The 14,020-nt window shown below is 47.2% G+C and overlaps 1 protein-coding gene across 1 annotated transcript in view; it reads right to left on the minus strand.

The window, feature by feature from the left end:
* DPYD (dihydropyrimidine dehydrogenase) overlaps positions 1–2,935 on the minus strand; it is a 1,764,026-nt gene extending 1,761,091 nt beyond the window's left edge. Inside the window, exon 1 of the mRNA XM_082264968.1 lies at positions 2,795–2,935. Coding sequence (XP_082121094.1) covers positions 2,795–2,833 — 39 coding nt within the window. The 5' untranslated portion in view covers positions 2,834–2,935. The remainder of the gene's footprint in view (positions 1–2,794) is intronic.
* Positions 2,936–14,020: the final 11,085 nt, after the last annotated feature.

Genomic DNA, 14,020 nt, shown 5'->3' on the forward strand with positions numbered 1-14,020 from the left:
AGGTACATTTGGTAACTTATTTCTTCTTGTTTCTACTGGAATTGCTTTTATGGTAACTGAAAATATATCTTGTTATGTGGTCGTCCAGACCCCTAGTTCACCTAGTTTTCTCCCCCTTGCACTCCCCGCAAGGAAACTATTGTTCTCATACTACTTACTTATTACTATACCTTGTGTTCTTAATACTGTATGATACTTTCATATCTCAAGTATGTTTCACTGATTTTATATTTGCTGAAAATTTCAATAAACATATTTAGAGAAAAAAAAATCCCTCTTCTCTCTATCCAAAACTAGGAAAAAAAAAAAAGGTTTTGTCTTTAGCCCCTGTTCACATCGGGGCAATTTGACATGTCAAATCGCAGCCTATTGCCGGCTACGGCACCGTCCAAATCGGTGCAATGCCAACTTTGCGGAGCTGCACTGATTTCCACAAGTATTTTCTGCAATAGCTTTGGGGGCGATTTCAATAGACATCTCTGCATAAACCCGCACAGATGTCTTCCAAATTGCCCTGAAACTCGCAATGAAATGCGGGCTTTAAAAATTTCAAACCCGCCTCCATTGTGAACAAGGGCTAAGGCTGGCCATACATGTTCAATTTTCTTGTACAATTTTCTGTTAGACTTGCCAAAAAACATGTAATATAAAAAGGTCAAAACTAAAGAACACTTTCAATTGTATCCTAATAGGCAGGCCTTTGTACTGCATAGTTGAAGATAAATCTAGAGAAAATTGTATAATGTATGGCCAGCCTTAGTTAAATTTTAAGACCTGTGTCGACAGGCTTTGGGTTTGTATTAACCCCCCTGGCGGTATTCCCGAGTGTGGCTCGGGGTTTACTTTCAGTACCAAATGCGGTAACCCCTAGCCACACTCCGGATTCCCCCGCAATGTTACTCACCTTCCCTGCGCTCCCCTGCCGTCCTCCCCACAGTCTATCCCCGCTCTGTGCACGGCCGATTGCCGTCACTTGCCTTCCGGTTCCCTCCCTGCGAGCATTGCGACGCAGGGGGGGGTGGAACCGGCAGCAAATGCAAAAGTGTAAATACACAAATGACATGATACAAAGCTGTGATTGTAACAGATTACACTGTATCATGCCATTTCACCACAGGATTGCACCTGGTGACTTTTCCAGTGCCCTGCCTGTGCTTTTCCAGTGCTTTGTGTCTAGAAAATTTTGAGCGACCATGGCGTCCAAAAAGCGTTTTTTTTTTGCGCAGAAAGAGCTTTTAGCCGAACTGAAAAACAGTGACAACAAAATGGAGTTACTTGAAGAACTGAGCGATAGCGTTTCGTGGGAAAATTCATCATCAGGTATGGAAAGTGACGAAAGCAACAATTCTGAAATCTCTTTCTGGCACATCGCTTGTGGAATTTGGGAAGTATATCAAATGATTCTTCAGAATTTCCAATGGAGCTATGTGCCAGAAAGAGACAACAGAATAGTTGCTATCGTCACTTTCCGTGCCTGATGACGAATTTCCCACGAATCGCTATCGCTTAGTTCTTCAAGTAACTCAGTTTCGCTGTCGCCGTTTTCCAGTTTGTCTAGAAGCTCTTTTTCGCAAAAAGAATGCTTTTTGGACGCCATGGTCATTCTCTATTTTCCAGGCACAAAGAACTGGAAAAGCACAGGCAGGGCACTGGAAAAGTCACCAGGTGCAATCCTGTGGTGAAATGGCATGATACAGTGTAATCCGTTAGGATCACAACTTTGTATCATGTCATTTCGTGTATTTACACTTTTGGATTTGCCACCGGTTCCACCCCCTTGCTTCGCAACACTCGCAGGGAAGGGAACCGCAAGACAGGTGCTGGCATTGGCCAAGCAGATAGCAGGAGGACAGCGGGGGATTGCAGGGGAAGGTGAGTTTTAAAATGTAAAACAACAGATTTCCATGCAAAACAATGTACCGCTTTTAGCCCAGAAATCTGGACATAATCATACCGCCAGGGAGGTTAATGGCATCAGTTTAAGACACTTCTGACATTACTGAAAAGTACATTTGGTCATCAGTAGACCTCCTTTTAATCTGTGTTTCTTTACTATTTCAGACTTGTGTGGAAATGAGGAACTTTTGTTCACTACAAGCGGGTTTCTGCAACACAGACTTTAATTCTTATTTACTTCTTGGTAAATGACTAACCTTAAATAAGCATGAAGTCAGTAAAGCAAGCAATTCTAGCCTGCATACTTGTTCCAGACCCCATGACTCTCTAATTAACGCAACCAGCATGGATTATTACCCTAGAACTTGCACCTTTTAATGTTTATATTTTAACGCGTTACCTTTATGGAAAGCTTAAACCTTCAAAACTTTGCAATAGCAATGCGGCACTAAATTTTGCACCATTTCTAACTGTTGCTCCAACTCCGAAATCTAAACACTCAAAGGGGATGAACGGCTTTAAAAAGAAATGACATGGTTATCAGCACTGAATAGATAGGCTTGTATAACATAACACTGGAAGCACGGCCCAACACAGATTGCAGCAGCGCTGTACTACAGTGACCCACGTCCCTTGGTTTTTGAAATCTAAAGTTGTTTATGCAGCCCCTTTGCTGCAGAGAGACTTTGATGCACAGCCTCCTGAACTGTTTACACGGATTGAAAAATCAAGTTTCACACCTGCCAATTTAACACACAAACCACTAAGCAGCAGGGATCCAAGTTACTGTAATATGCACTTAGCAAGAGCTGCAGAAGCATGGTCTCCAATATCAGAATCTATTATATATGCACAAACATCTGTTAGACAAGAAAAACATGAAAACCATTTTCAATACCTCAATATCCAGTGGGTCCTTGCTCAGCATGCAAGCCATGTTGCTACAATTCTGCTCTTGTCTTTTGCAACAGCTTTGAGAATGAAACTATGAAAAGATTTTTTATGCTATTATTTTAACGTTGGTAAGTTCAGCACTGGATCGTATTAAAATCTGAAACTTGAAGCTGCCAAGCAGTTAATGAGGAAAAACAAATCTGGTGAGTAACACAGGGGGGGAGTATTAGAGAGAAGGCGTGCTCAGGGGAACATGTGACTTAGTTCACTGAAGACATGAACTTTGTACATCTATCTCTCTGGTCAGAGACAGCTGTTACCGTGTATTCTCTTGGGGGTTGGTGGTAATTAAATTAAGCAGAATTATGCGTGGCTTCCTTTTTTGTTTTGTCCTTGTGTTTGCTAAAAATTCAAATACATAAACATGTACAAAAACACATGAAAGCAAATAAAAACCAGCGCATCCACTTTATTTTCTCTAGTTTTATTTCTTTGTTTATCATCGGTTTTAAAGAGGTTGTAAACCCCCCCAAAAAAAAGGATAAAAAAAAAAAACCCTGTAAGACCAAGGCATAATGAGCTAGTATGTATCGCATACTAGCTCATTATGAAATACTTTCCTTAGAATGAAGCCCCCCACAGTCCTGCACGCTCAGCAGTGACAAGGCCAAAATATTCAGCCCGTGCTCTGCCCCGCCTCCGCCCCGCCTCCTCTCAGTGAGCTCAGTGAGGATATAATGCTTTCAGCCCTCGCTCACTGAAAGGAGGCGGGGCGGAGGCGGGGCAGAGCACGGGCTGAATACAATGCATACAGTACAACTCACTGAGAGGAGGCGGGGTGGAGGCGGGGCAGGTCACGGCTCAGTACAGCTCAGCTCCTGGGTAATACTGCGAGATTTCTAGCATGGAATACATCCCAGCACACACTGCGAATCGCCGAATGACGTCATCGCCGATCGGACCCGGAAGTGAGGAGAGGAGGAATAAACAAGAAAATAAGGTATTTACTAGCAAAAAAAAAAAAAAAAAAGTTTCCATTGGTAAAAGTCGTTTTAAAGGGGATTACATACATCTAAAGTTATGAAAATGGGTGGAACTCCACTTTAACGGTGCAAGTTTAGGAGATATTTACAGTACCTATAGGTAAGCCTTATTAACACACATTTCACACATAGGGTCCATTCAGTTCATCAGTTCAGTCACGTCAAAATGTATCAGTTTTTTATCCGATTTTTCATCCGTTTTTTTTACATTCACTACCAATGCAAAAAAAGATGAAAAACGGACCATTTGTCCATTTACATCCTTTTTTCGTCCGACCAGTTTTTTTTGACGGATGAAAAATAGGGCATTCATCCGTTCCAAAATACAAACATTGATGAAAGCGAATGAAAATGGATGTTAACGGATGATCATCCGTTGTCATCCATTTTTACATAGAGATGCATTGATGTCCGTTTTTCATCCATCAGCGGATGGATGAAAAATGGACAAACGGACCGTATATGTGAAAGGGGCCTAAAGCAGTAGTAAAGCCTTTAAAAATAAAAATAAAAAAAAAATGTCCCCCTGCACGTTAATGTTATAATGTGCTAATATGCAGCACATTATGATGGACTTACCTGTAATAGGGATCCCTCCAGTCAGGGCCGGCCTTTGGTGTGTGCGAGCTGTGTGGCCACACAGGGCGCCATGGGCAACAGGGGCGCCGTGCGGCCATCACAGCTCAAAAAAAAGATCAGGGTGCACAGCAAGAGGTAAGCGGCGACTGCGGCCTGGACAGGGTTAACACAGGCCACGGCTGCAGCTTACCTCCCGCTGTGCAGCTGTGCCTCGGTCTCCTACTTCTTCAGCACTGAGCTGTGTATCACACACAGCTCAGCCACAGAGATGCTGCCGCTGACTGATCCCTCCTCCTCTCTGCAGGGACACCAGAGGAGAGAGATAGTTAGCTCCTCCTCCTCCCGCCCCTTCTCCTCTCCCTCCTGCCCCGCCCACACTCTCCGGGGATGTGTGGGCGGGAAGTTTAAAGGGAAAAAAAGCTGCAGACAGATTAAGGTAAGTGAGGTCTCTCTCCTGCCAAAAATGTAAGGTGGGGGGTCTCTGATGTGAGGGGGGATTTGTGTGGGGGGTCTGTGATGTAAGGGGGGTCTGTGATGTGAGGGGGGCTCTCTGATGTGAGGGGGCTTTGTGTGGGGGGTTTCTGATGTAAGGGGGGGCTCTGTGTAGGGGGTCTCTGATGTAAGGGGGCTTTGTGTGGGGGGTCTCTGATGTAAGGGGGGCTCTGTGTGGGGGGTCTCTGATGTAAGGGGGCTCTGTGTGGGGGGTCTCTGATGTAAGAGGGGCTTTGTGTGTGGGGGGGCACTAATGTAAGTGGGGCTTTGTGTGTGTGGGGGCTCTGATGTAAGGGGGGCTTTGTGTGGGGGGGCTCTAATGTAAGGGGGGCTTTGTGTGTGGGGGGGCTCTGATGTAGGGGGGCTTTGTGTGTGGGGGGGCTTTGTGTGTTGGGGGCTCTGATGTAAGGGGGACTTTGTGTGTGGGGGTCTCTAATGTAAGGGGGGCTTTGTGTGTCGGGGGGCTCTGATTTAAGGGGGGCTTTGTGTGTGGGGGGCTCTGATGTAAGGGGGGCTTTGTGTGTGGGGGGGCTCTGATGTAAGGCGGCTTTGTGTGGGGGGTCTCTGATGTAAGGTGGGCTCTGTGTGGGGGGGGGGGCTTTGTGTGGGGGGTCTCTGATGTGAGGGGGGCTCTGTGTGGGGGGGTCTCTGATGTAAGGGGGGCTCTGTGGGGGGGCTCTGATGTAAGGGGTCTCTGTGGGGGGGGGCTCTGTGTAGCGGGGTCTCTGATGTAAGGGGAGCTCTGTGTGGGGGTCTCTGATGTGGGGGTCTCTGATGTAAGGTGGGCTCTGTGGGGGGCTCTCTGATATGGGGGTCTCTGATGTAAGGGGGCTCTGTGTGGGGGGGCTCTGATGTAAGGGGTCTCTGTGGGGGGGCTCTGTGTAGCAGGGTCTCTGATGTAAGGGGGGCTCTGTGTGGGGATCTCTGATGTAAGGGCAGCTCTGTGGGGGGTCTCTGGTGTAAGGGGAGCTCTGTGTGGGGTGGTCTCTGATGTAAGGGGGGTCCCTGATGTAAGGGGGGCTCTGTGGGGGAGGGGCTCTGTGGGGGTCTCTGATTTAAGGGGGGGCTCTGTGGGGGTCTCTAATGTAGGCGGGGCTCTGTGAGGGGCTCTGATGTAAACGGGGGCCTCTGTGATGGTCTCTGATGTAAGGGGGGCTCTGTGAGGGTCTCTGATGTAAGGGGGGCTAAGTTATTAGTGATCATAAAAAAAGAAGAGTCAAATAAAGTGCAGAAAAAGTGTAAGAAAATGCGCGCATGGGTGGCGCCACAGGATAAGCTCGCACAGGGCGCCTGAACACCTAAGGCCGGGCCTGCCTCCAGTGGTGTGTGGGGTCACCACTGACAGGGCTTCCATCTTCACCAGGTCTGCCATTTGAATGGCAAAGCTGTGTTGACGTCACTTCCATGCATGTGCGTAGGAGTAACAGCTGCGGCACAGCGCTCTGGATTGACGGCACATTCATTATGTCCTCAATTCAGATGTAATTTAGTGTTGTCGTCAGCTAAAGAAATCGTATATACCTCATAAATGGTGCACCTTAATGCTGGATACACACTATACGACTTTCTTTAGATTTTTTCTTTTAGATTTACCAAAACCATATAATATGAGGTCAAACCTAAACACCTTCAATTTTGTATGAAATCAGGCAGGCCCTTGTACTACATAGTTGAAGGTAAATCTAAGGGAAATTAAACAATAAAATGTGTATATTATATAGGATTTATATAGCGCCGACAGTTTATGCAGCACTTTACAACTTGAGGGTAGACTAGACAGTACAAATATAATACACTTTAATACAGTAGGAATCAGAGGGCCCTGCTCGTTAGAGCTTACAATCTAATAACATTTGATTGTGTCAGCATCCACACAGAACAAATGTGCATGCAGTTTCATAGGAGGAATAGCTCTGCGTTTTCTTTTTATTTTTATAAATACACCCCCAAATTATGCTGTGGGGAGGCTGTGACCAGTGGTCATGGTGAAATTTGGGTGTTGTTTTAAATGCAACTACAGCCAGGCTACAGCCATCCAAATATTACATATGTTTAACCACTTCTGGACCGGAAAATTTTCCCCCTCATGACCAGGCCATTTTTCGCGATTCGGCACTGCGTTACTTTAACGGACAATCGCCCAGTCATGCGACACTGTACCCAAATAAAATTGATGTCCTTTTTTCCCACAAAATAGAGCTTTCTTTTGGTGGTATTTGATCACCTGTGCGATTTTTTATTTTTTGCTCTATAAACAAAAAAATAGCGACATTTCTGAAAAAAAAACAAACAATATTTACACTTTCTGCTATAAAACATTCCCAATAAAAAAAAAAATGTCAATCAAATTTTTTCATTATGTTAGGCCAATTTGTATTCTGCTATATATTTTTTGTAAAAAAAAAAAAATTCCAATAAGCGTATTTTGATTGGTTTGTGAAAAAGTTATCGCGTCTACAAACTAGGGGAAAGATTTATGTCACTTTTATTTATTTATTTATTTATTTTTTGCTAGTAATGGTGGCGATCAGCGATTTTTAGCGGGACTATGATATTGCGGGGGACAGATCAGACCCCTAACTGATATTTTTGACACTTTTGGGGGGGATCATTAACATTGCTATAGTAATCAGTGCTAAAAATATGCACTGTTACTGTACTAATGAAACTGGCAGGGAAGGGGTTAACCCAGGGGCGATTAAAGGGTTAGGTGTGACCCTAGGGGGTGTTTTCTAACTGTGGGGGGGATGGGTTTGTGAAATCAATACAGAGACCTGTGTTCCCAAATGGAAGGGAACACAGGAGCTCTGTGTTGATTCCTGAGAAAACAACGTTCTGCTGGGTTTACAACAGCAGACCACCGTTCTCTCTTTACGGGTAGCAATCGCAGGATCGGCCTCCCAGTTGGTGAGTGGGTGCACGCCCCCCAGGATCACTCCCGTGAACCGTCGTACAGGTACGGCGATTTGCAGGAACCTGCAGACCTGCATCCATATAACTGCGACGGCTGGTCGGCAAGTGGTTAACAAGAAAACTAAATTTAAAAAGCCCTCATTGATCTCTGTATCTGCAGATTATTTGGAGAAATTAATTCTCAAAATTCACAGCAGACGTGCTAAAGGTCTTCAAGCCATTTTCTCAGTAGCTCACTCTGCTACAGATGGATAGTTGTGGCCCAGCAGCTCAGTTTACTCTCCCCCCTCCACAGCAAGGAGTCAGCAGTATGTATGAGCACAAATTTGGTCCAAACTAATGCCTCGTACACAGGCATTGATTATTGGCCAGGAATTTTCTGCCAACGTCCGATCGGACGATTTTCGGCTTGTTAGTATGATGCTTTCGACAACCAACTCTGACTTTTCAGCCGAATAAAATCTGGTGTGCAGGCTATAAAATTTTTGTTGGCCGTCAACACAACGGCGGATTTTCCGTCAGTCAGTACAGATTTCGGCAGAAAAAAATCTGATGAGCAAGACTGGGCATGCTCAGAGAAGAAAAAACACACAGAAAATAAACCAGCACATGACATCACTTCTGAAGTAGATTTTTGTTGGCCGAGAAAATTCGTGTGTAGTCTAGGCACATTCCAACCAACAAAACACAACTCTGGACAAAAGTCGGACGATCGGTCGGCCGATAATCGTTGCGTGTGTACGAGGCATTAGGTTTGGATGGAACCCGGAAAGGAGCTGTCACTCCTGCCTTCCTCCCCAATGAACTATAGTCAGGGCATTCCCAACCCCAGAGCTAAACAAAGGAGTGGTAAGGCCATACCTCCCAACAGTCCCAGATTGGGCGCAAATTTCCCTCTTTTACACCTTTGTCCCACTGTCCCAGCGTGTTGTCCCGCATAATCCTGTTGATTATAACTTTTAGCTCACCTGCAGCAGTGTGAACATCCAGCACATGCAGGGATTGGCGAACAAGCCAGCTGGGTGTGCACTGTGCAGCCACAATAAGAGACTTAAGCTGTCAAATCCAAGCTGTGATGTTAAGTATGGGCGGGACTGCTACCCAGACCTGCCCCCTCAAGCAACCAGTGTATAAGGAAAGAGCCCTGCGACAAACTTGCAATGGGTCAGGATCAGTTGTCTATTTCTCTCCCCATGGTTTTTTTCAGCCTCAGTTAGCCTTGCACTTCACTAGTTGAAAGTGAAAGTAACATCTCTCCCATGGCTCTGTCATGAGCCTCCCTGCTCTGCACTGGAGTCAAGACAAGTACTGGACTGGCTGACTGCAGCATGTTCAAGGGGAGGAGGGGGGTGAGCTGCACCCTAATCCTTATCTCCTACCTGCTGGAGGAGTTCAAGTGCCGAAAATAGGTGTGTACTTAGTGCACTGAAAGGGAAAAGGAAGCTGTGGCTATGGTGGAGAGAAGAGCCAGTTACAGAAAGGTGATGAGGGCAGGGGGGGTTGCAGAGGTTATAACTGAAGAGAGGTGCAATAGTGAGATGTGGATGGCTGTCTGCACTCTGTATCTAGCACTGTGCAGGGCCAGTGCTACCACTAGGCAAACTAGGGCACACTGCAGCCTAGGGTGCAGCCACGGCCGCTGGCTTACCTACTCTTCAATGGGAGGAGGGGGTGCCTTGAGCTTGTCAGTGCCTCATCCTCTATCCCGCCGTGTGACCAGTGGCGTAGCGTGGGGGGGGGGGGGGGGTCAGGCAGGACTGGGTGCAATCAGCAGCGTCCTTAGGGTGCGGACGACGGTGGTGATCAGCGAGAGCCTGGGACTCAGAAGAGCTCAACCATCTACTCCTTGACCTTGCCCCCAGACCCCCCCCCCAAAAGAGGTGAGAGGCAGCGGGCACAGCGTACCCCGTGTCTCCAGGGCACGGCCTCCTCCAACTTCCCCTGTGCTCTAACCTGAGGCCCAGAGCACAGGCTTACAGGGGGCACAGAGGATAGATGGGAGGCGTAGGCTGCTGAAAGGATCAAAGCAGATCAAGAAAGAAACAGACTGGCACCATGGAAGGCACAGTCATCATACACAGACCTTGCCTGCATACAGAGACTTGGACAATGGGATAGTGGAGGAACTGCAGATCGGGACAGGGCTAGGGGTCTCTCTCATTTCCCCCCTCACTCCCCTCTTTCTCTATCTTAGCGCCCCCTCTTCCCTCTCATACTTAGCCCCCCCTCATTCAACCTCCCTCCCTCAAACCCCACTGTCTCTTAGCCCCCCATCTTTCAGCCCCCCTCTCTCTTAGCCCTTCCTCTCACAGACCTCCCTATCTCAGCCCCCCTCTCTCTCAGCCCCTTGTCTTACAGCCCCCCTCTCTCTCTGCTCCTTTCTCATCCCCCCTCGCTCTCTCAGCCCTCCCTCTCGCTCAGCCCCCTCTCTCTCAGGCCCCTGTCTCTCTCAACCCCCCTCTCAGCCCCCCCTCTCAGCCTTTCCTCCTCCCTCTCTAGCTCAGCCCCCCCACTTTCTCTCAACCCCCACTCTCTCACCCCTCCCTCTCTCAGCCCCCATCTCTCATTCCCCTCTCTCTCTAGCCTCCCTCTCCCACCCCCACTGTCTCTCTTAGCCCCCCTCTTTCTCTCATCCAACTGTTCTCTCTCTAGCCCCCCTCTCTCAACCCCACTATCTCTCTCATCACTCCACTCTCTCTGGCCCCCCTCTTTCACCCCCACTTTCTCAGCCCCTCTCTCTCTCAACCCTCTTTTCTCCCTTAGCCTCATTGTTTCTCTCACCCCAATAACCTCCATCTCTTGTCCCCCCTCTCTTCCTTAGCGCCACTGTTTCTCTCACCCCAATATCTCTCTCAGCCCCACTCTCTCTCTTAACCCCCTGTTGATGGGTGGAGTGGATGGGTGGAGTCAGGGGCAGAGCCAATGGGGGAGGGGGAAGGATGGCAAAATGAGGTTTTGCCTATGGTGTCAAAAATCCTTGCACCAGCCCTGACCCTGTGCATAACATACTCCAGAACCATACACTGTGCCTAGCACTCTCCTGCACTCTGTACATACCAGAACCCTGAACTCTGTACGTACTGTAACGCACTTCGGAACCATACACTGTGCACAGCACTCTCTGGCACTCTGTACATACCAGAACCCTGCACTCTGTACGTAACGCACTCCAGAACCATACACTGTGCCCAGCACTCTCCTGTACTCTGTACATAACGCACTTCAGAACCCAGCACCTTGTTCATAACATGCTCCAGAACCCTGCAGTTTGTGCATACTGCACTCCAAAACCCTGTACTATGTACAAAACACACTCCAGACCCATACACTGTGGCTAGCACTCTTCTGCACTCTGTACATATCACACTTCCGAACCCAGCACCTTGTGCAAAACATACTCCAGATCCCTGCACTCTGTACGTAACTCCAGAACTGTGCACCTTGTGCATAATGCACTCCAGAATCCTGCACTCTGTGCATACCACACTCCAGAACTCTGCTCCCTATGCAAAAGGCACTCCAGAAACCTGCAGTCTGTACCTAGTTCTCACCTGAGCCCTGCACTATGTACGTAAAGCACTCCAGAAACCTGCCCCCTGTGCATATATCTGTACATAGCGCACTGAATGCTGCACTCTGTACATAGCGCACTCCTGAACCCTACACTCTGTACATAGAGCACTCCTGAACCATGTACTCTGTACATAGCGCATCGTCAGTCACTTTCTCCCTCAAGTGTCCCTCATTCTGAGGTTCAAAAGTTGTGAGGTATGGTGACGCTCATGACATCATTGACCTAATTTGGTCATATGGTCATATAAGGTCAGTGCTATTGATGTAATATAGTGTATCCCTATTAGGTAATTTATGTCACAAGCATCCCTGCCCCTTTGTGTACATTCAGCTATGGGGTGGGGAATACCAGTTGGGTGGCAGTGTATGGGAAAGACAACTTCCTTATAGGTTCGGTCCAAGCTCAAGTTCAAACTAAACATGTGGTCATCCCTACTCAGCAGCCTCCTATTCTTTTAATCTCTAATGTAAAATTATAGCAGGTACACAGGGAAGAGGGAACAGGGTTAGCTAACCAGCTGGAAGGATATGTACAGGGGTCAGTAGTAACTTGTTTTAATGTTTATTTACGTCTTGTTTACAATGTGTAATTCTTGAACTTGAATGTGAGGTCTCTTGTAGGCTGCACTTGGGTGATGTCCACAAACTCTATAGAACGGATACTGCTTTTTCCCTGATAAATATTTTTTTCTCTCACTGAAACCTCTTTTGTGTAATTTTTATATTTTACTAATGCATCTAATACTTTTGACATTCTGATTTTTTTTTTTTTGCAGCGATCCTTGTAAATAGCTTTGTATTAAAATGTCAACTTTATTTTTCAAATGTGTTCATGTAAAGCAGAGTTAGAATTAGATAGTTTAGTATAAATATTTAAAGGAAACATGTGCTTAGGCATGCCATACATGATTCATTTTCTTTTGTTCAAGCAGCAGGTTGAGAGAAAGGAAATTAATCAATTCCCCCATGTACACATTCAAAGTGGATGGGGAATTTCCTCTCATGGAGCTAATATATTCTGACAACGGGGAGTATTCCCCGCCATCAGAATACACTCATCAGCATTGCCAGCTATAGCCGGTGGCACTGATCGAACAAACATTTTCCAACAGGCTGCTTGTACAGAGGTCATTCGACAGATCAACTTCTGCAAAAGCTCTCTGTCAGATCACTTCTTGGTAGAGGCCGAAATGCTGAGAGGGCTTCCCTTGCAGCTCGGTGCGAATCACCCCTGGAAGTGGGACAGGAGGTGACGCGTCCCAAGGAGCACTGGATGCTTGTGGAGTGCAGGTAAAGGTTCACAAGGATATCCTGGAACAACTTGCAGGGCCTCCAGGGAATCAAGCAATGTGCAGGTAAAAGCCAGGCCGAGGGTCATACACAGGTATCAGTCCAAACAGGTCGCCAAGACAAGGGGATTGAGCAGAAGCAAGTCCGTTGAGCAAGCCGGGATCGGTACACTGGAAGTCAGGCAGAGGACAAGAGAGCAAGGATGGTCACACAAGCCGAGGGTCAAACACTGGAGCAGGATCGAAGGGTCAGACGAAGCCGTGGATCAAAGCCAGGAGAGAGAGCAGACAGGTCAGAAACAAGCCGGGTCAAACTGGAATCCAGGAAGTAGCAATGCACAGGAAACAGGAAGAGCTGAAGACAATCCAGCAATCAGATGGGCTGAGCAGAGTCCTTTTATAGGCCAGTGAATTAGTCTATGGCCTGAGTCCATTGCAGCCATGGGAAGTACTGGCAAATTTGCCAGTTGCAGCACAGCCATTTCACTGACAATGAGTCTATGGCCTGAGTCCATTGCGGCCATTGGAAGTACTGGCGGAGTTGCCAGTTGCAGCATGGCCGTTTCTCTGACAGTGCCCCCCCCCCAAGGGGCAGCCTCCGGATGCCCAACCGGGCCAATCTTTCCGGGAATCTCCTGTGGAATTCCTGTACCAGCCTGGGGGCATGCAGGTTACTAGCGGGTTCCCAGGAATTGTCTTCAGTGGGGTAACCTTTCCAATTAATAAGATACTGTATGATCTCACCCCTTCTTCGACAATCCAGAATGGTTTCCACTTCATATTCAGGTTCACCCTCCACTGAAACTGGAGGTGGAGGCAATTCTTCCCTCCCTGGGAAAGGGCTAGAAATTGCAGGCTTTAGCAGGGAAACATGGAATACAGGATGGATCTTGTATGAATTAGGTAAAGCCAGTTCAAAAGCCACAGGGTTTATCATCCTTTTGATTCTAAAAGGCCCAATAAACCTTGGTCCCAACTTTTTAGAAGGGCAAGATAGCCGTAGGTTGTTTGAGGAGAGCCACACCTTATCCCCGACCTTATACATAGGATTTTCCTTTTTCTTACGGTCATAAAATTTCTTGTACTCCTGTTGGGCTTTGGATATGGAGTCCTGTAGCACCCGGTAGTTATCCCTGATAGCCATTATCCGGTCTTGCACTGCAGGAACTGATGTTTCTGAGAAAGCACTGGGCAAAAAAGAAGGATGGAACCCGTAATTCACCCAGAACGGGGTCTGGTTGGTTGCAGAATGCAGGGCGTTATTATACGCGAATTCCGCGCACGGAAGTAAAGAGACCAGGTTATCTTGGGAGCAAGTGTAAAAGCAACGTAGGTATTGTT

This window comes from Pelophylax lessonae, assembly GCF_965119305.1.
Source record: "Pelophylax lessonae genome assembly, chromosome: 8".
In the NCBI taxonomy this organism is placed as follows: Eukaryota; Metazoa; Chordata; class Amphibia; order Anura; family Ranidae; genus Pelophylax; species Pelophylax lessonae.